The sequence below is a fragment of the Kogia breviceps genome, chromosome 15, assembly GCF_026419965.1.
Source record: "Kogia breviceps isolate mKogBre1 chromosome 15, mKogBre1 haplotype 1, whole genome shotgun sequence".
Taxonomy (NCBI): Eukaryota; Metazoa; Chordata; class Mammalia; order Artiodactyla; family Physeteridae; genus Kogia; species Kogia breviceps.
In genome coordinates this window covers 81,725,925-81,748,188 of record NC_081324.1, presented here as the reverse complement: position 1 = coordinate 81,748,188, position 22,264 = coordinate 81,725,925, and the positions used below count along the sequence as shown (strand labels likewise).

At 43.1% G+C, this 22,264-nt stretch overlaps 1 protein-coding gene across 4 annotated transcripts in view; it reads left to right on the top strand.

The window, feature by feature from the left end:
* Window positions 1-21,476, top strand: part of ATP2A2 (ATPase sarcoplasmic/endoplasmic reticulum Ca2+ transporting 2) — a 63,461-nt gene extending 41,985 nt beyond the window's left edge. For 2 of the 4 annotated variants that reach the window (XR_010837038.1, XR_010837039.1), the window contains 13 exons: window positions 2,969-3,057; window positions 3,650-3,752; window positions 4,596-4,727; window positions 10,416-10,538; window positions 10,638-10,856; window positions 11,548-11,883; window positions 12,988-13,208; window positions 13,655-13,857; window positions 15,317-15,402; window positions 15,685-15,818; window positions 16,417-16,534; window positions 16,619-18,218; window positions 20,679-21,476. Coding sequence is in view for 2 of the 4 variants with exons in the window: in XM_059039551.2 (XP_058895534.1) it covers window positions 2,969-3,057; window positions 3,650-3,752; window positions 4,596-4,727; window positions 10,416-10,538; window positions 10,638-10,856; window positions 11,548-11,883; window positions 12,988-13,208; window positions 13,655-13,857; window positions 15,317-15,402; window positions 15,685-15,818; window positions 16,417-16,534; window positions 16,619-16,739; window positions 20,679-20,692 (1,899 nt within the window). In the remaining 2 variants the exon portion in view is untranslated. The remainder of the gene's footprint in view (window positions 1-2,968; window positions 3,058-3,649; window positions 3,753-4,595; window positions 4,728-10,415; window positions 10,539-10,637; window positions 10,857-11,547; window positions 11,884-12,987; window positions 13,209-13,654; window positions 13,858-15,316; window positions 15,403-15,684; window positions 15,819-16,416; window positions 16,535-16,618; window positions 18,219-20,678) is intronic. The other 2 variants (XM_059039551.2, XM_067015863.1) reach the window with 1 other exon arrangement.
* Window positions 21,477-22,264: the final 788 nt, after the last annotated feature.

Below are 22,264 nucleotides of genomic sequence, written 5' to 3'. Positions count from 1 at the left end.
AATTCAGTAAGATGGTAAAACTGGTTACAGGACCATGTGAGGAAGTGCTCAATATTAGAATAGAATTGATGTGTGTTAAATTACAAAAACTGGTTAATATCCTATAGGGCAGTAAAGCTAAGGTTATCTTTTATAGAGGACAAAAAGCCACAGCTTCATAAAACATGAGCCCTTAATAATAGCACAGTGAAAGAATGTTAAATTTTTCCAAAACACTAAATCTTTGAGTGTGCTTGTTAAGTAATGCTTCTGAATGACATTGAAAGGACATGCCATCCTCCCCTTGGCCTTATCTCCAGGTTTTAGTTAATGTTTTTTTAGCACTGGAAATTGTTCTTGTTTTAATACAGTTGAACCCTCTGAATCTTTTTCCTGCCAAATTTATATTCATGGTATTTTTTTGATATACACCCCCTCAACTTTTTGTGTTGTCCAAAACCCAGATTTAGAGTGAATGGACAGGTGTTTAAAACACACTGGCGTGTTCTCTCAAGTGGTAAGCTTCTAGCTTGTCTTGAATTTCTTGAGTACATGCAGGGTGTAATTGAGCTACCTAAGTTCTCTTTCCTTGGAACCAAAAACGGTTGGACGAATCTGCTAAAAGCTAGTTGTCAGCTAAAAGCTAGTTGTCAGCTAAAAGCTGATTGATTGGGGGAGAGAAAGGGAATTTCATTTTACCTGTTTGGTTTTCCCTGGGAAATTGTTTAAACTTAGACTGTAAGCTTTAATTCCTCAGAATAGTCCTTATATCCATGAAGGTAAAGCAGTGTGTGAAATTGTAATCTTTAAAAAATGGTAAGGTTGTGGCAGTTTCAGACATCAAACTAAGAACTAAAACACAGTCCATGATAAAAATGTTTTTGTTCTTAAATTTTCCCTTAAATGATTTGATTTAAAACGTTCTATTAAAGAAATAGCTTGCCTCTTTGTTCCATTCTACCTTTGGCGACAGGAAGCTGATGCTAATCAGTATTCTACAGGAGGTTTCTTGCAGTGGATTGCATAACTGCCCTTGACTTCGGAATACTTTCATCATGCAGTTTCTAAATGGTTTACTGGCTTGCAGTCTAAAATGCCCATGTGCATTCAGATTTAGTTGGTGTGAGTTAGAATTCTGAATGTCTCAGAATATTTTGGACTCTGGTATAGACCCAAAGAGTTTCACTTTTACAAACTGTCATTAAAGAAATGGCATGGTGTATAGTAATAATAATGCCAACTTGCTTTGATACGGCTTAGTGCAGTTAATTTTTCACATGTGACTTTATTTGAATCGTATGGTAAATCCTGCTCAAGAGGTTAGAAAACTTAGGCTCTGAGAAGTTGTGATGTGTCTGAGTGTCACACAACTTTTAATAGAAAGGTAAAGTTGAATTTTCTTATGGGAAACATTGGTAAACCTGGTTCTCTCTCTTCCACTTAATAATTGTGTAACTGTGAGCACATCTTTTAACCTCTCTAAGTCCTTTGTTTGCTCTTCTGTAAACGTCCAACACCTTTGGAAAGAGCTTTGTGCCAAGCTTCCTTGTTTAGATGTTGTGTCTGTGAGAAAGAAGTTGTAGGGATTGGTGATCTTGCTGCAGGTGACCTTGGACATGAATCTTTTCCTCATTTGACACACCAGTTGTATGTGTTTGAACTAGCACCTTTTATCAGGAGTCATCACAGTTTTAAATCCCGTTGTATATTTTAATTTTTAAAAAAATCGTTTTGTCTTACTTATAGCTTTAGTTCAGTTCCAAGGCTGATTTAGTTCTGAGTGTACTTTTGAAATGAAGCTTTTGGAATTTAAAAGTGTGTGCTATAATTGACATATACACACTATCAAATGTAAAGTGGATAGCTAGTGGGAATCAGCCGCATAGCACAGGGAGATCAGCTCGGTGTTTTGTGACCACCTAAAGGGGTGGGATAGGGAGGGTGGGAGGGAGGCGATGTGGGGATATATGTATATGTATAGCTGATTCACTTTGTTGTACCGCAGAAACTAACACAGTATTGTAAAGCATTTATACTCCAGTAAAGATGTGGGGGGAAAAAGTACATGCTGTATAATAAGCAAATCTTATGAGGCAAAGAAGTTATTTTAAAATAAAAATGAGCAGATTTTCTTATTGAATATGAGTCAGAATGCTCTGAAAAGATGTTTTTAAAGCATTACATGGCCCTTTTTTTACTTTAGTTTAACATTTTAAAAATTACTTATTGTAGAATGGTTTGATCATTCCAAACTGGACTTCTGAATTATAATTGGAAAGCAAACCAAGAAAAAAAAAAGCCATCTTTAAGAAACTAGCTTATGTCACTTTATTATTCTGTAAAATTAAGAATTCTTTCCTAAGCATGCTTCCATCTGTATTGTCTTGGTAGCATCAGTTCATTCAGCTCTGCGGGCTCCTCACTGTATACATGTAGTTGTACAGCTTCATAGAAAATGAGCTGTTGCCACAATAAAAATAAGTAGGAAGAAGTAGAGAAGCACTTTGTCTTATTTTACTTGGGGAGCGTTTATGCAACTCTGAAATGTGAGTTTATTCTTCCTAGGCTTTTACTGTTAGCTCTTAAGGCAGGAATACCTATGTCACTTCCTCAGCCAACCATTTGAAATGTGGAATTCTGAGCATTCTAAAGAGTACTGCTGCGTCATTGGAATTGACTGACCCAGAGTTCTCATAACTCACATTTCACGTGGGTTCTCTTCTGTGTCTGGTGCTGTTGCTGCTTATTATTTATTCAGCTCCTCAGTGATGCTGTTTCTCAGACTGTTAGGTGGGTGGGGGAGGCAGTCTTAATAGTGTCCAATTGGAATAAGGGACAGTATTCCTCATGCTGAGCTTCATTTAATCACTTTCATTAACATTGATACTTAAGTGAGAAAGGCCTTTTGTCTTAGCAAATGTTATATGTTTTTTCTAGCATATTTTTTATACCTTTTCAACACTTAGGCTTTTTTTTTTTTTCCCTGTAGATGTTCATTCTGGACAAAGTTGACAGTGATACTTGTTCCCTTAATGAGTTTACCATAACTGGATCAACATATGCACCTATCGGAGAAATGTGAGTACTCCCTCCTTGTCTTTTAAAGGCTCCACTCTGGTAGTTTGGTGCTTGTGTAGACTTGCAGTGTCTCTAAAATGTTCAGACACTTTTCCTAATGTGGCTCATGTTTATCAGAGTAGTTCATTTTCTTTAAAAACAAAATTGATAATACATACTTTGGAAATTGAAATTGATATTACAGCTTGTATAAGCCAGTGACCCTTTTTCATCTTTTGAAGCCTAAATTTTCAAGTGGGGTTTCTGGTTTGGTTTGGTTTGGTATTGGTTTGGGTTTGGGTTTGGGTTTGGGTTTGGTTTTTTTGGTTGTGCTGCATGGCTTGCGGGATCTTAGTTCCCTGACCAGGAGTTGGACCCAGGGCCCTGTCAGTGAGAGCACCGACCAGTGGTGGAGGAATTTCATTAACTACGAATTCCTGGTCTTTACTGATTGACTACTGATAGCAGAGACACATTCTGTCTCTAGCATCAGATTTCTTTTGAATGCTTGCCAGTCCATTGTCCACAAAATTCTATGTATTAGTAAATAATGAAATAAAAATCAGTAGAGATGACCACAGTGTGTTCTAAGAGTTACTTTTTCTTTTGACAGACATAAAGATGATAAGCCAGTGCAGTGTCATCAATACGATGGTCTGGTGGAACTGGCAACAATCTGTGCTCTCTGCAACGACTCTGCTTTGGATTACAATGAGGTAAGCCTCCTCACAAAGGGGAAACTAGACCTGGCTGTTCCTAGTTCAAGGGTGCGGTGGGTGGAATGAAAATCCAGCCTTCCTTCCTCCCTTTTTGAAAGTATGGGTTCCTGGTTTTATTTTCCCTTTCCATTAAGAGCCTATCTCTATCAGAGCCAGCATGACCTACCCAAAGGAAGCTGGGAGCCTTTCATATATTCTCTGTGACTGAGCATTGCAGTTACTTAACTAGGAGTTGGAGCATACATGATGTTCTCTTCTGTGTATAGCTTAGTTACTATAAATGATTAAAACCCAGGATACTTTTTCCTGAAAGTATAGGGTATTGATCTTGCTTTTTAAGATGGGTAACATTATGTCCTAGAGGACAGACTGAGGCTTAGAAGGTTGTTTTGATGATGATGATATAATATAAAATTTAACCAACAGAAAAACTTTTTTTCCTCCCTTTTTAATTATAAACAGTGAGATAAATTGTTTGGTTTCTAAAGGCAAGCCAGTCCCCAAGAGAAACAGAATATAAACTCTGTAGAATGATAAATAATGACAAGGAATTGCAAATACTGTTTGAAAGCTCTCTATGTTTGAATTAATACTGTGATTGGCTTCTTATGGTTAAGGGAAATGAAAGACCTAATTATTAGAAAAAGATAAAATGCACACCTACCTATGCTTTGAGTTTATTCTTAATTATCTGGATCATATGCTCCAGAATAGGATAAAAATGGCCCAAAGAATAATGGTACAATGGACGAGAGATTGTCCACCTATGGAAAAAGTCTTTATTAAAGAAAATTTACTACTTTTCCCTTTTTGTAATTTGTATGCTTTTAACTACTACAGGCGAAGGGTGTGTATGAAAAAGTTGGAGAAGCTACAGAGACTGCTCTCACTTGCCTGGTAGAGAAGATGAATGTATTTGATACTGAATTGAAGGGTCTTTCTAAAATAGAACGAGCAAATGCCTGCAACTCGGTCAGTATTTGAGCTTAGTGCTTTATTCCTGCTGCCCATCACTCAGACCATATATTCTTAGTCTGCTCACTCCCTTACTCTCTTAGATAACTTAGTATATACCTTATTTCCTCAAACTTGCAATATCTCCTTCCCCATACTCACTATAAGGTAAAATGGTCTGGCCATTTGACCACGAAAATAAAAGTAATCAATGGATAATTTCCACACGCAGCCTCTGTGCCCATAAGGTCTGCCGTCTCCCCTGGTGCTGTGAAATGGACTCTTCTTGCTCCCAGCAAAACCCAGCTGCTCCTTGTCTAGTAAGCCCCAACATCTTTCCTGCTTAGCAATCTCCCATCTCTACTGGATCTTCATTAGAGAAATAATAGTATGTTTTTTATCTAAAAACTTTCTTTTGCCTTAAGCACCCTGCTTCTTTTCCTTCACAGTAAAATTGCTTGTATTGTTTCATTCTTCCCATTTTCTTGAATCCACTCCAGTCAAGCTTTTGCCTCCTTCTAGTCTATCAAAACCTCTTGTCCAAGTTACCCATGACCTTGTGCTAAATAGTCCAATTGTTTATGCATGTATAATACTAACACATTTAAAGTACATGAAGCAAGGACTTCCCTGGTGGCTCAGTGGTTAAGAATCCACCTGCCATGGCTTCCCTGGTGGCGCAGTGGTTGAGAACCCGCCTGCCAATGCAGGGGACACGGGTTCGTGCCCCAGTCCGGGAAGATCCCACATGCCGCGGAGCAGCTGGGCCCGTGAGCCATGGCCGCTGAGCCGGTGCGTCCGGAGCCTGTGCTCCACAACGGGAGAGGCCGCAACAGTGAGAGGCCCGCATACCACACACACACAAAAAAAGGTTTTAAAAAAAAGAATCCGCCTGCCAATGCAGGGGACATGGGTTCGAGCCCTAGCCCAGGAAGATCCCACATGCTGTGGAGCAACTAAGCCCGTGCACCACAACTACTGAGCCTGCACTCTAGAGCCCGTGAGCCACAACTACTGAAGCCCATGTGCCTAAAGCCCTTGCTCCGCAACAAGAGAAGCCACTGCAGTGAGAAGCGCATGCACCGCAATGAAGAGCTCGCCACAACTAGAGAAAGCCCGCACACAGCAACAAAGACCCAACACAGCCAAAGATAAGATAAATAAATAAAATTTTTAAAAAGTACACGAAGCAAAAGTTGACAGAAATAAAAGGGAAAGTAGATGAATTCACAGTGAGAGTTGGAGATTTTAACACAGCTATCTCAAAAATTGACAGAACAAGCAGTTGAAAAATCAGGATATGGAACAACACTATAAATATACTCAATCCAACCCTTATTTCTGTTGTGCTATGTCTTTTTAAAAATTTATTTTTATTTATCAATTTTTGGCTGTGTGGGGGCTGTCCTTTGTTGTGGTGCACAGGCTTCTCATTGAGGTGGCTTCACTTGTTGCGGAGCACGGGCTCTAGGCACGCGGGCTCAGTAGTTGTGGCCTATGGGCGCAGTTGCTCCATGGCATGTCGAATCTTCCCAGACCAGGGCTCAAACCCGTGTCCCCTGCTTTAGCAGGTGGATTCTTAACCACTGCGCCACCAGGGAAGGTCCCTATCGTGCTACTTCTAATATGCTTTTCAAATGCATAAGGAACATTCACTAGAATAGACCATATTGCTGGTCCATGAAGCAAGACTCAGCAAATTACAAAGGACTGAAATACAGCCGGTTGCTGACCATGAAAGAATTAAACTAGAAATTGGTAACAAAAAGATAAATAAGCTTCCATCTGAAGAAAGTAGAAAACTAGCAAATTAAATACAAGTAGAAGGGAAATAGCAAAGACAAGATCAGAAAGCTATTCTGAACAATTTTGACGGCATAGAAGATATCAAGTCCTTTCAGTAACACAACCTTCTAAGCTGACACAAAAATGGAATAATCCTGTGTCTGTTATATTAATTGAATCTATAATTAAAAATCTACCCCACAAAAATTCCAATTCTGTATAACGCTAGAGAAATACCAGTTTGGGGGAGTTCCCTGGCAGTCCCGTGGTTAGGACTTGGTGCTTTCACTGCAAGCTGTGCATCATGGCCACAAAACAAAACAAAGGGCAGAAAGTGAAACCCTTATCAACTCATTTGATGAGGCCAGCATAACCCTGATACCAACACCTGACATGGATGTGACAAGAAAAGGAAGTTACAAGCTAGTATTCTTCATAATACATCAATAGAAGTAGAGATTCTCAGCACAGCATTAGCAGATTGAGTCTAGTAATATATCAAAACTTTGACGTGTTATATTTGAGCAGAACTACCACAACTACAAGGCTAGCTTGACATTCAAAGCTCTGAGGTGGCAGTGTTGCAGGGTGCAGGCGTGTCTGCCCTAGACACTAGACAAATCTGTGGCTCCTCAGCTGCCTTCCCCCTGCCTGTCAGAGCACCAGAGCCTGGGTTCCTTGGGCTGAACAAAGTGGCAGGCAGGATGGACCAGTCTGTCGAGGAGACCCAGGTGCTGGAGGCTGACCAGATGGCCAGTGTCTGCCAGCCTCTGTTGCAGGTGGTTTTACTCAGGTCCAGCTGTACCGAGTGTGTGAGGACACAGAATCCACGGACAGTTTACTGCAGGACAGATTCAGCCTTTATCCTAGACAGAGTGCTGAGTGGTTGCTTACATGAGAAGCAGCGTAAGCAGTGTACAAACAAGATGTTATAACACACGAAGGTCAAGAGTGACACGCAGCGGCACGTACAAGTGGAACGAGAGGAAGAGAAGAAGCATGGCGCCAAGAAGCAAGCTAAGGAAGCTCAGAAATGGGAAGTGCAGAAGCCGGAGAAGCCGGGTGGAAGGGACTGTGATGCCGAGCAGGAGCAGAAGGTACCTAAGAAGGAAGCAGGTCTGGCCCCAAAGTCTCCATCTGGGCCACCCCCACAGACGGCCACCCTGCAAACACGCCTGCCCCTCTGCGCCAGGGTGAACATCCTCTTCGTGCAGTGCAGGGTGGTGCAGCCAGGAGATCTGCGGTGGGTCCTCCAGACCTATTCCCAGTACCTGCTGCCTCCCAGCCTTGGAGCTTGGATCTCTTTGGAATTGGGTTCTGCTACACGTCATCTCTTACTGCCTGGCATCTCCAGACGGCTGCCAGTTAGTGCTTGAGGCTCCTCTTTGCAGCACTTCTTTGATTTGTCGTTAGAGTTTCCTGGTAGATAGAATAAGGAGAAATGGGAAGTTAAAAATATAGCCTTTCCTAGTTATACAAAAGCAAGGCTCATTTCTACTAAATGGTCAGCTGTCACTACTTTTCCTTTCTTTCATCCTTCCCTGGATATCCAGGGCAGATTAGGCGGCAGCGTGTTTTGGGGGAGGAAGGTGGCACCACACGGCACGGGCAGCCTACGGTGGGCAGCAACGTGAGGCACACCTGGACCTCCGCGGTGGCACTCTGTTCCCTGTACGTGGTTTTGCCTCCTTTATACTAGCCCGAGAGATCAAAACTCGCACCGGCATAGAGGATGTCTCAGCTGAAGTACAGTCGCCCTATTTGTGCTTCACAACTAACAGTCGCACTGCCGTGAGGGTCTTGGGCAGCTCCTATGGCATCCTGCCCCGATTTATTACGTGGTTTTCATGAAACAGACATCCAGGCCCTTTGTTTCTGTTATAGGGAATTCACCCTAATTGTCATTAAGCAGGGGGCCAATCCTTGCAAAGCCACATTATCTGACAGCTCTATTATTAGTTAGTGTGACTAAACCCTTCAGAAGCAACCTGAAGATTCAGCTTCACAGAGACTGAGGTTTAGAATTGTATGACTCTAGACCTGTAACTGCTCAACGAAGGGAAACAAGTAGTAGCATGGAACTTAAGAAAGTGTACGTTAATTGTAGTGACCAGTGCAAGTAAGGGCAGGCGTGTCCATTCTGTAAGAGTCTGCGGTCTAAGTGTTTTCTTGCTCTGGTCCTCCTTTGCCTCATGTTTTGCCACAGCAGCTGAGTGAAGGGGTCAGAAATGACTGTCGTGGCGCTCACTCACTGAAAATTCCCGGAAGTGGACTTTTGCCCACTCCTCCTGCCCCCGAAAGCAAGAACCTTTCATAGTACAGAGGTGAATAGAGCAGGACCAGCTTTTTAAGGTCTAGTGGCCCATTTGGATAGGACTGTTGATCTTCCTTCACAGCCCTGATACTGGAAGCAATGGCTTTGTTCTTCTCTCCCCCTAGGATGTATCTGGCGCCGAGGTCCACACCTTACTCAGAATCACTACCCATTCTTTCAGTCTTCCTAGAGTCATTGGTACAAATGCTTAATGGAAACTAAATACATAAGTAATATATCAGTTAAATAATGTAGAATTCATAGTGATTGTCTTTTTGTTGCTTGGGGCAACTCTTGCTGAGAGGATGGCTTCAGTCCACTTGTAATTGCCTACACTGGATGCTGAGGTTCTTTGGGATTTCTACAGTTATTATTAAATATTTGTCTGAATTAGGGAGAAATCAATGTAATTCACCACATAATTGAATAAAGGCGAAAAACGGTAAGACCATTTAAATAGATGTAGAAAAGACATCTGATAAAATTTAATCTCAGTTCATGATAAAAACTCAACAAACTTACCTTCAAATTGATGGTGTATTTACACAAAATTAACATCATATCTAATGGCAAAAGAAGAATTTCTACTTTCAACATTTCTATTCAGTGATGTACTGGCAGTCCTAGTTCATGCAGTAAGGCAAGAAAAATCAAAGATAATAAAAATTGGGAAGGATAAAGTATGTTTATTTTGTAGGTAACATGATTGTATACACAGACAGTCCAAATCTGAATCCCAAGGTTAATTCTGTCTTCGTTTCACCTGAGCTGTCAGTTTATCCTGTCAGTCTCTCCCTCCTTGAAAGTCCTTCACTTCACTAGTTCTCCTCCCTCCCCCGCCCCCTGTTCCCTGCCATCTCCTTGGCTGCATCTTCCACATCCCACCAGAGGTGAAGAGGTTCCAGGGCCCAGTCCTCGGCCTTTTCTGTCTTCAGTTACTCCCTTGAACTCTTCTCACCTCATGACTTTAAATACTGTCCATGTGCTGACATCTAACACAGTACCCACTAGCTATATAAAGCTATTTAGAATATTTAAGTGGTGTTCCTTGCCCCTGCTTCAGCTAATACTTAACTGCCAGAGCTCGAAACCCTCCATTGTCTTCCTGTTTCAACTGTTACAAAAGCCAGATGCCTTACATTGACTTTTAAGATCCTACAACCTGCTTCTGCCACCCCTGCCATTAACCTCTCACCTCTTTTTTGCAAACTCTGTTCCAGCCATGTTGGCCTGGAGGCCCCTTGAACGTTCCAGGTCACATCAGCCTGCATGTCTGTCCTCTCTGCCACACTCACACATCTTTCACATTTCTACTCAAATACTGCCTTCTCAAAACTTTATGTAAACGCACAATCCTACATAATTTTCTCTCTTCCCTGCTTATTTTTAAATATTCTTCTCCGTAGCACTTATAATCTACTTTCACATTCTAGTGTGTCTTTCCCAAACTAGAGGGTAAGTTTTATGAGGGTGAGAAAACTTGGTTTGTCTGTTGCTGTATCCCCATTGCCTTTCACATAAGAGGTACTTAGTGAATGTTTGTGTAACAAACCAAAAATGTACAGAAATTGCCATCCAATAATATTCCATATATGTTCTCTTTATAGGTCATTAAACAGTTGATGAAAAAAGAATTTACTCTCGAGTTTTCACGCGATAGAAAATCGATGTCGGTTTACTGTACACCAAACAAACCAAGCCGGACATCGATGAGCAAAATGTTTGTGAAGGCAAGTACAGCAGATTGCAGTTGAGATGTTCTTACCAGGATTGGAATCCTGGGTGAGCTAGTAAATAAAATTGTTGATCTAAATCTGTAACATTTCCAGGGTGCCCCCGAAGGTGTCATTGACAGGTGTACCCACATTCGAGTTGGAAGTACTAAAGTCCCCATGACTCCTGGAGTCAAACAGAAGATCATGTCTGTCATTCGGGAATGGGGCAGTGGCAGCGACACACTGCGATGCCTGGCTCTGGCCACTCACGACAACCCACTGAGAAGAGAAGAGATGAACCTGGAGGACTCTGCCAACTTTGTTAAATACGAGGTTAGCTGATGAAAAGCTGCTTTGCCCGCATCCTGCACACTCATTGTGTTCAGACAGCACCCCTTCAGTGACGGGTCAGATGAGTCACGCCTTTGCCGAGAAAAGGGTGCGGGTGTTGGTTTTGCTGCAGGCCAAATGTATTACCTTTATAATTTAGACTGCTGCCTCAAACATACACAGTTAACAGCACAACACAGGCCTGTTACTTTCAAAGTAGAATCATCAAGGCTAAAAACCTATTTTGCAGCTCTCATGTAAATTAAGATATTTTAAAAATTGAGGCTATTTTTAAAACACTCGTTAGTTACTGCAGGTCAAATTGTCCAAGTGGAGAGATTCCGTCTGCTTTTCTGCTCACGGAATACTTTCATATCAGGTATGTGACTTCCTGAAGCCTTGAACGGGGAACAAATTTGCGTACTATGGGCCACTAATAGGCCACTATCAAAATGTTTTTATTCCTCGGTATATTTTTTTCCTCTTTTCAGAATATTATGATGAAAGCTAAAGAATTTGGTAACAAGAATGTAGTGATTTTTGTTTCTGATTTATTGGAATTAATACTGTTCTTCATTGGATTTATATCAATGGTGTGAATTCTGTCATAAGAAAATGCAGAAACCTTTGCTGTCCACACTAGGGGAAAAACCAGAATTTCCTGTTTTGACATAAGGTGATTCTTTAACTCTAGACCAATCTGACTTTCGTTGGCTGTGTGGGCATGCTGGACCCTCCGAGAATTGAAGTGGCCTCTTCTGTGAAGCTGTGCCGGCAGGCAGGCATCCGGGTCATCATGATCACGGGTGACAACAAGGGCACCGCTGTGGCCATCTGCCGGCGCATTGGCATCTTCAGGCAGGACGAGGATGTGACGTCAAAGGCCTTCACGGGTCGGGAGTTTGATGAGCTCAGTCCTCCAGCCCAAAGAGAAGCCTGCTTGAATGCCCGCTGTTTCGCTCGAGTTGAACCTTCCCACAAGTCTAAAATTGTAGAATTTCTTCAGTCTTTTGATGAGATTACAGCCATGGTGAGTGTCTTTAGACATGTACAGGTAACAGACTGCACAGACACAGCAGATTCTAATTCTGACCATTAAATTTTTAGTAATAGCTCCCATATTTGGAACTTCTTTATTTTTGTCATGATTTGGGGCTGTTTCTCAAGGGTTCTGTTGACCAGTAATTGGCATGCTGTGTGTTGCATGCATGGAAGATTCTGGAGAAGTTTAAGACCTGGAAGTCTCAATCAGTCACAGGGGAAATATTTGGTGATATCTTTTTTTTTTAATCTTTGTTGTGGTTAAAATATACATGTTTGTATCTCACGTTTCTAAAAGCTGATTCAGGACATAATCCACACACTGTCACCCAGTTTTGGATAGCCTTACCTGAGATGAGATGTACTGGTGATGTGTTCTCTTAAGAGCTACCTGCTGATGAAGCATTTCCCATATTCTTCCTTGCATCTGATTTTTTCACTGAGACACGTTAACATTGTGTCATATTTGCTTTCTGCTGCTTATCTGTGAAACGTCACACTCTTAAAAACAACTGAACTTGGTTGCTTGAAACCAGTTGTTATCGTTGTCTTCCTCCCTTCCTCTTTCCTCCCCCCTCCCTTCTCTCTCCCAGAGGAGAGCACCATTCCGAATTCAGTACTGGGTGTTTAGTAAAAGTACAGAAAACACACGTGGGAATGATAGTTTTGTAGCTGTAGACAATATTTAAATGTTCTTGCCCTTTTTTGGTCTTTATATATATTCTACATTATAGTTTACATATTTTTGAAGTCTGCCTTTACTTGAGATTTATCCATGTAGATAGAAGTATTTTGTCTTGACTGCCATATTGTGTTTTGTTTGGTAAAAAAAAAAAAACACAGATAATTTGAAGTCCCCTTTGTCCCACTTCCCTCGGAAGTGTCACCTATTAGCTCGTTTGGCAATTTTACATTTCCCAGGTAAAATGTGTTTTATGACACCAACCTACAAAAATGAAAACGCTCCCAGAGAATTCTGTTGTCCAGAGGCCCAACAGCTCCATTCATTCCCTGGCTTGAGGATGGCTGAGCATTTGTTGGCAGCATGTTAGGTGGCAGGTGTAAACCAGTGGTGGGTTTCTAACCCTTCCAGACTGGAGACGGTGTGAATGATGCTCCTGCTCTGAAGAAATCTGAAATCGGCATTGCCATGGGCTCTGGCACCGCGGTGGCTAAAACCGCCTCTGAGATGGTCCTGGCTGATGACAACTTCTCCACCATCGTGGCTGCCGTGGAGGAGGGACGGGCGATATACAACAACATGAAGCAGTTTATCCGCTACCTCATCTCGTCCAATGTCGGGGAAGTTGTTTGGTGGGTCCCTATGACAGGTCACATGTATGTTCCTTGGCTTGTGATGACCAGTTTTCCAGATTTGCTCTTCATTTGGCAGCAGCTTCGCTCTTAGTGCGGCGGGAGAGAGGGAGGGCTGGGCAAGACGAAGGAGGCCCTTGCGAACGTAGAGGTACTTCCTCTGGCCCTCAGGAGGGCTGTCTATGGCTGCTCCAGTGTGCAAAGGATGCACTTTAACGTAGAAATGAATTTAAATGAACTATATAAGGTAACATACAATTCTTGGTCTTATAAAAGTTAACTTAATTTGGAATTGGATATAATGTTTTATGATTGCCCAGGGAAAAAGTTAAAACAGTCATTGCTGTCCACTGATTTTTATGGAGGAAGATGGGGTGGTGATGTTATTTTAAATAGTGGCCAAAAATAATTTGGGGTCTTTTTCTTCTTTCCTTGGATGGAAACAGTATTTTCCTAACAGCAGCCCTTGGATTTCCTGAGGCTTTAATTCCTGTCCAGCTGCTCTGGGTCAATCTGGTGACAGATGGCCTGCCTGCCACTGCACTGGGGTTCAATCCTCCTGATCTGGACATTATGAACAGACCACCCCGGAACCCAAAGGAACCACTGATCAGTGGGTGGCTCTTTTTCCGTTACCTGGCTATTGGCTGTGAGTACAGTTTTTTATATTACTGGTTTTTAAACGAATGTTTGAGTCCAAATTTTGTAAATGCATCCCTTAAAAGCACATTTTTTTCTATTTCCATATTAGGGTAACAAAATATGGAGACTGCCCTCTTGCAGTTTAATGAGCTGTGTATACCCAGTTTACAGTAAAGTTGGTCCCTTACTTTAGCCTCCCCGTTCTTCCTTGGGCCTTTGTGAATGAGGTTCTCACATTTAATCTATGGGCAAACGAAATACAGGGACAACTGAGGCCTTAAATCACCAAGATGTAAAACGAAGCCCCCCTTTCCCTAAGTGAGAGAAGGGGTCTGTGCATTCATCAGCAATGGTTGGTTCTTCCACATGTGTCATCTTTGTAGACCTCGTCCTGACCCCGGATGCTGCTTCTCTTTTCCTCATTTCATAGGTTAGGAAAGTGAGGCCCAGAAAGGTTAAATGACTTCCTTAAGGTCCCGTAGGAAACTGTTTTGTTTTAATATGTTCTCGTGACTTAACACTCAGAAAGCACACAGTGGCATAAAGCAGGAAGGCTCTCAACCGGTTGGTTCCCCTCCGGCACGCCTTCTTGGGATACTCTAGCAAATAGATCCACCTCAGGTGTTTATTTTCGCAAGCGGTGGCATGCTGTACACACCTGTATGCTGAACCTTGTCTTCGTGTATTTCTCCCTGTTTTCTGGGTAGTTTTACAGCAGTACCAGTATAGCTGCCTCATTGCTGTGCACCGCCTGCCTGCTGCTCTGTTGGAATTGCTGGGTTAGAGGGTGTGCACTTGGACCTTTCAGTGGAGACTACTGCATTGGAAGTCTCTTATTCTCAAGTGCCTGTGTTCTCTACTATCCTTTGTTGCTTCTTTATAATGAACTTGCTGAATTCAAAAGTAATTGTTGGGGTGGGGGAGGGGATGGTCCCAGAATTGGCTTCAAGCACTGCCATGTGCTCAGCGTTCTGCACTAACTGCCCTAATGGCCTTTCCATATAAAGGTTCTGCCAGGCTTTTGATGGAGCAAATAAATTAGTGTATAACTGGTAGCATGAGTTTGCCAAAAAGTCATGACGGGTGTGATCTGGTGCTCCAGCACAGCATGGCCTTTCCTTACATGGAGAACACGTGCCTGCAGCCTTAACATACTGGCTGCTGGTTAGAGAGGGCACGGCTAGTGTAAAGGTCCTACTAATTCTAGTAGGTGCTTTTCCTCACAAATTCTGGAGGAAAAGTTGCCTGGTTCTTCTGTACCACAGATACCCTTCTCATTGCAGAAACCGTCAGCCTAGCTGCTTTATGTGATGCAAGTGAGCAGGTGCTAGTGGCAGCACAGGCTCATTGACATGCCATGTCTTTGATCTCTGTCCTAGGGGTTGGCCCTCGAGGTAGCACCTGCAGTTAACGCTGCCGGCCGTAAACCCCGTGTGTGTGAGTGTCATCATGGTGTTTGTTCCCAGGTTATGTTGGCGCTGCTACCGTGGGTGCTGCTGCGTGGTGGTTCATTGCTGCTGAGGGTGGTCCGAGAGTGTCCTTCTACCAGCTGGTATGTAGCCATCTTTCTTTCTGTACCTTAGATGCAAAGTGTTGTTAAGTCTTCACAAACAAAGTTGTCCTTGAGCCTTCTATGGTTTGGATGTCAGTCAAATAATCTTAATACTCTAACAATAAGCAGTTGCATCCAAGGTTATTCTGAAGGACCAGGGCTTCTCTGGGAAATGCGGTGAGATCTTGTGAGGGTCTGTGTTCTGGGCTTGGTGTGGAATTGGTGTGTGGACTTTGGAAATGTCCTTGGATGATCAGGAACTTCATTGGGCTTTTGTTGCAGAGCCATTTCCTACAGTGTAAAGAGGACAACCCGGACTTTGAAGGAGTGGATTGTACAGTCTTTGAATCCCCGTACCCAATGACAATGGCGCTCTCTGTTCTAGTAACCATAGAGATGTGCAACGCCCTCAACAGGTCAGTGAGTCTTCTCAGCATGCTGGGACGAGAGCCTGACAGCCAGGGTGCTGGGGGATTGTGTGTGTGTCATGGTTGATTGAGAATCACAGGAAAGCTCCGCCCTCCCCCAAAGGAAGAACAAGCAGCACCGGTTTTAAGAGCTTAAGTCATCATCACCTCCAGGAAGTAGTGGGAGTGCTTAGCCACATGTTCTTCAGCAGACAGCAGAGGCCAAAAATAGGGACTTGTGCACCCCTGTGTGCCAGTACCCCACAGGGAAGGAGCTCTTGCCCTTTAGCATTGAGACAAACAGTATCAGCTAATTAAGCCAGTGACAAAAATGGAAATTTTCAAAATAGCGTAAAGTCTCAAGGGCAATTGAGAGCCGGTTTGAACACACTGAAATGGGATTGCTGTGCTGAAGCCTAGATCTAAATTGGAAGTCTGTCCTACATCCGAACATTCTTCCTTAACTTTCTAGAATTAGGTCAGTAGGTAATAGGCAATGCCAAGTTAGCCGTCGCCTTACTGAAGTGTGGTTCTGAACTGAACAGTCTCTGTCGGTGATGGCATATGCCTTTGCCCTTTCACCCACCTACCTCTCCTTGTTCTGCAGCTTGTCTGAAAACCAGTCCCTGCTGAGGATGCCCCCTTGGGAGAACATTTGGCTCGTGGGCTCCATCTGCCTGTCCATGTCACTCCATTTCTTAATCCTCTACGTGGAACCCTTGCCAGTAAGCAGTGGGGGGAGCCTGGGCTGGGGCCTGGCTGCCTGTCCAGCAAGTCAGGGAGCTTGATGAGGTTTCTCCGTGTTTCAGCTTATCTTCCAGATCACACCACTGAATTTGACCCAGTGGCTGATGGTGCTGAAAATCTCCTTGCCTGTGATTCTAATGGATGAGACCCTCAAGTTTGTGGCCCGCAACTACCTAGAACCTGGTAAAGAGTGTGTGCAGCCTGCCACCAAATCCTGCTCGTTCTCAGCATGCACCGATGGGATCTCCTGGCCCTTTGTGCTGCTCATAATGCCCCTGGTGATCTGGGTCTATAGCACAGACACTAACTTTAGTGATATGTTCTGGTCTTGACTGACAGTTTTGCATAAAGGTGATGTTTAACTTAATCAATTAATTTTTTTTATTGTTTAAAGCAACTGTCTATTTCTGCTGAATTTTCACATGAACATACTGGCTGGTGAAGGAGGTTTCATACTCTAGATTTTGTTTTGCTTTTTCTGACTCCAGTGGGGCAAGATTTTCCTTTTTTATACACATAATTAAAGTGTCCATTGACATGTACAGAGAACTAACACTATTTTATGCAAATATTTTTTTGTAGATGAAAAAGCATGTACAGTGTTCTGTTTAATACTCATCCTTGTATAAAAAAAAATAGTTGAGCCAGCAGACATTGTCAGCAAATTAATTGGCAGCAGATTTTAGGAAATGAATGTGTGTGGTTTTTTTCTAAAACTAAATAGCATGTATTGTGTCTTTTGCATGATCATCTGGATTTAATCTGAGATCACAGTCTAATTTTTATTCATAAGCCAATTTTTCTGCACTAAGCAGAGTACTGCTACCTCAGTCAGTATTTTTTTTTTGGTTTGCCCCCACCCCCACCCCTTCACCCCTTGACCCTTGTTCACCTCCACCCCACCTCCACCCCCACCCCGCTCGGCTGCTTCTCCTGTAGGGTTTTGATGGTTCTGTTTACATCAGTCTTAACAAGAGGTATGCTTGTTCTCGCTTGTGCAGAAAACATTGTTCCAGATTCAATCGACTGGGTTCATGTCCCCTCACATAGTTTTTAAGGTTATTTATTTAAATGTCTCATGTATTTTATTGTAACAGACATTGTTTTGCCAACATTGCCTATTTCAGTGGCACTTCACAATCTAGTTTAAAAAGAAAAATAAAACATTTTAAATGGACAGAGAAAAATAACTGTCTTGTTTTAACTCTTAAGTGGCTTAGTTTGAACTAACAGATGTCCAACTTTCTCTTAAGTTTAGTTTTACTTTTAGTTTTACTGTGCTTGAGGGGAAGAAGGATCCTGTTCTGCTGCATAGGTAGTTGTAGAAATTTTATTTTTCCTGTATAGGCACTAATTGTTATCTGTGATACATTTTTATGCAAGTTTCTGCTGGCCTGTTTTAGCCTGGTGTAGAGAACATAAGGGCAAGTGTGTGTGTGTGTGTATGTGTGTGTATGTGTTTTGTAAAATCTGTAAATAGCACATGACCAAATGAACATATTGTATAGAACTATTTTTATTTGAATGTGGCACTAACCACCACCGTTACTATGATAAATGTTTGCGCATGTTCGAGATCAGTCTTAACCAACAGTGTGTAAGTCATTAACAGTCCTAACTGTGGTGTTTTCCTCCAATGCCTTCCAACATCCATCAACTAACGTGAGTATTCCCTGAAATTTGGATGCTTTAGCCTAAAGGTGACTGCCACTAAATGAACTGGCTCTATGACACTAATGAGTAAGCCCCTTATATGTCAGGCACCCTGAGAGCAGCGGGCATACGTACGTGGCACCTATGCACCTGTGGGCTGGGGTAGCTGTTCTTGATGCCACCCACTGCCTAGGACAACAGCACAGCCACATGTCAGAGGGGGAGGGCCTGGGGGAAGAGAAGGTAGTTAGTTCTGCTTTGGTCAGACTGACAGGTGCCTTCACAAATGCCAAGATGAGGATTCACAAAAATCTTGTCATGGTTCCTTTGATCTTTGTTAGCTGCAAGGACTCGTCCCAGAATCTTGCTACCTGGTTCATTAAAAAGCAAAAAGCGAGTGAAAGCAAGTAACTGAACCAATAAACTCATGCATCATTTGTTGCATGACTTTTTTCTTTTTATGGCTGTGCTGCGTGGCTTGTGGGATCTTAGTTCCCTGACCAGGGACAGAACTCGGGCCCCGGCAGTGAGAGCACTGAGGCCTAGCCACTGGGCTGCCAGGGAATTCCCTGGTTCATTTAAAATAGGCCACCTTTTTCCACCTTCTGGGCCATACTCTTTGCGGCTGAGATTTAACTGTGCTTTAATGTACCCCTGGAGAGAAAAGATACTGACCGTAGTCGTTAGCCAGGGTGAAGGAGGGCCTAGGCAGCAGCTCGTATTCAGGGTGGTAGCTCCCTCCACGTGAAGCCCCAAGAGTTCTTGTGGGTACTTGAAGGTACTTGGGCCCTGGATACAGGGCCAGCCAGAAGACATGATGTGTAAATGCTGAGAGAGGTTAACAGGTATCAAGCAGGACAAGGTGCTGCGAAGTTAAGAGGTCTCCGTGTAAGGGGGTAGAAAGGGCACATGGAGGTGGATTCTTAATTTAGAGTCCTGGCTTGGCTCATGGAGGCCTCTCAGAGGAGGAGGAAGCTGGTTTGCTTGGCAGAGAATATAGGGGATACATTTTGCCAATTTTAGCATTATGGGGTGTAGAAACAGGTTGAGCAGATCAAATGCAAGGAGTGTGTCTCTGCTGCAAACCAAACCAGGATGTCTGAGCTTGTTGGGTGGGGTGCCATTCAGTGGTCAACTTTTCCTGACTCAGTTCCTTGATTATTATTGGCCCTTACAAAGTAAGTTGAATGGTATGGAAGGCTGTTACCTCGTGCTTTCTCAGCTTCAGGCCTGTCCAGCCCACAGAGGTGGTTTAGGCACCCATTTCGCTCAACTCAGACAGCTGGGAGTGGGAAAGACCCAGTGGTGCAGAGTCCTTTTGTCTGCTCTGTTTCAGGCTTCGTCGCCAAAAAACGTCTGCATTGGCACCTCCTCTGTAGTTACTGCTGCTGTGGGCACATCCCTGGCCTCTGTCCTATAGGGAGCAGCAGGTACCCAGCCCCATCCTCACCAAGTATCCGCAGGAAGGCACTGTTGGCCTCTCTGCTTCTGCCGCCATCAGTAGCTGGATAGGACGGCACCATCCTCAGACCCATCATGTTACATGCTCTCAGGCAGCTCTTGCCTGAAACTTGCTCCAGGTTCTTTCTCAACCGGCAAGTGGGCCGAAGGCCCATCCCATCAGTGTTCTGGGTTTTTTTTTGCCACCCCATGGCCAGACTGACCTCTTTAGTAGAGCTTCACCCTTTGCCCAGGAGATGGCAGTCCTACACGTCTCCTAAGTGGGGTACTGTGCCAGCAGCTCATTCTGCAGCTGCACAGTGCAGGTGACACGTTGGGTAGGGAAAGCTGCAGGAGCTCAGAGACAAGCAGGGCAACTGCCACCTTCCCTCACAAGCAGCGGCTGCCACATTGCCCTCAAACTGGGGCCTCGGGCCCCTGAATGTCTGTGTGGTGGGCAGACCTCAGGAATATCCACGACCAGAAGCGTTATTAGCTCAGTGTCTGCCAAGCTTGTTGTGTCTGCAGTGCGGATGCACCAAATTGTGTCAAAACCACCACCCTGCATGTGAGGGTAATCTGCGGCCTTTTTCCTTGAAAGGGAACAGTGATAAGCAGTCCCCCTTCTAGGACTGGGTGCAACCCAGAGGCTGGCCCCCCGGGAAGGAAGGAGAGGGGCTCGGCGCTGATTACCATGCTGCTCACTCTGCTTCGCCTTCCTTACCCTCTGCACTGCTAACCGAGGGCTTCTTCTCAACTTTTCTTATACCTGAAGCGATTTAAGTGTCTGCCTGGTGGGGTTCTCTGTAGCCAGGTGACATGAGGGGCCTGTGTTGCTGAGCCAGTGCTTCTGGATCCTGCCCTGTGTGGGCAACCCCTCAGGGACAGTTGATCAGAAATGCTAGTCTTAATCTTAAAAGATCAAACCGAATATTCCTTTTCATCTGTCACTATTAATCTTGTTAGTTATTCTAACATTTCCTCCCCCCATATTTCATAAAGCTGATTTCCTCTCTCTTTCCTTTTCAGCAATACTGGAGTAACCGCTTCCTAAACCATTTTGCAGAAATTTAAGGGTGTTCAGTTGCGTGCATGTGCGTTTTTTAGCAACACATCTACCAGCCCTCTGCATGACTGATGTTGGGGGAAAAAGGAAATTAGAAAAAACTCCCCAACTCATTGTGTGTTATGTGGAGGAAACGTGTATTACCAGTGGGGTTTTTAGCTTTTAAATCAAAATAATTACAAATGTACAGTTTAGCTTAATGAATCAGAAAGCCTCTCCAGAGAAATTTGGTTTCTTTGCTGCAAGAAGAATGAGGTTCTGAAACCTTATCCAAGAACTTAGAAGCCATCAGCCAAGTCTCCATATTTCTCTGTGCAAAATGTCACAGCTTAAATAAATGTACAATATTCAGTTGTAATGCATGCCTTCAGTTGTAAGTAGCCAGTTTTCTCTATGGTGTCATTGAAACATGCTACTTTTTAATTGGCCCTGTACAGTTTGCTTATTTATAAATTTATTGAAAACATTACAGGTGTTGAATGGTTAAAAATGTAGGCTTCCAGTTCATAACTTCGGTTATTTTTTGAGTGTGCAGCTATTTTGCACTGTATTAAATGTAACTTATTTAATGAAATCAGAAGCAGTAGACAGATGTTGGTGCAATACGAATATTGTGATGCATTTATATCAATAAAATGCTAAACGTCAATTTATCACAACGCATGTTTGACTTAGACTGTAAATAGAAAGCAGTTTGTTCTGTGCTGGTAACAGGCATTGCACAGACATGGTTTCAGGTAAATAAATCTATTCTACGATAAGTTCACAGTGTGGTGTTGACTGTTCTCCTGCAGGAGGGGTGGGTGATGTGCACTGAGGGCCTCCAGCCCTGCGCCCTGAGCAGCTGTGCTAAAACGGACAAAGTTCCTGTTGACTTTCTGCATAGGAGAGCAGAGTGGTAGAAGGTCTGGTTGTGTGACATGAGATCCATAAAATATTCCTGCCCTGGTTCCACTGTCTCCCCTCAAGTATGAGAAAAAGAGTGTGTCGTGAGTGGGGTTTTCAGAGATAATTAACATGATTTAAAAGTTGTCAGCAGCTTGGAGACTACAGTGATGGAGAGATACTTGTAATACTACTCAGATGCAAAATGTAAAATTTTACATTCCCACAGTTGATACAGAAAAGAGCTGAGTAAACCAACTATACTCCAATTTTAAAAAAAGAGAAAGGAGCCCCCCCCCCCAAAAAAAAGGGAACTGAAATCTATATACATGGGGAAAATATCTGATAAATTTTAACATCCATTCTGTAAAGGAAAAAAAAACTTGAGTACCCATAATTTTTCTTTGACATAATGAAAAACAAGCCAGAAGTATTGCATCCCAGAATTACACTCACCGTCCACTACTGCCCACAACTTAGCACTGTTCTGGAGAGTCACTATAGTCAGACAAGAGAAGGAAAATGCCTAGGAGTGAACAGCAAGGAACAATGGTCATACTGGATCAATGAGAACACCTTATTTTTAGGAAAGTTTAATAATTCAGGGGGAATTAATATCTTAGTATGAATGATACACACATCATACATTATTAATAATATATGA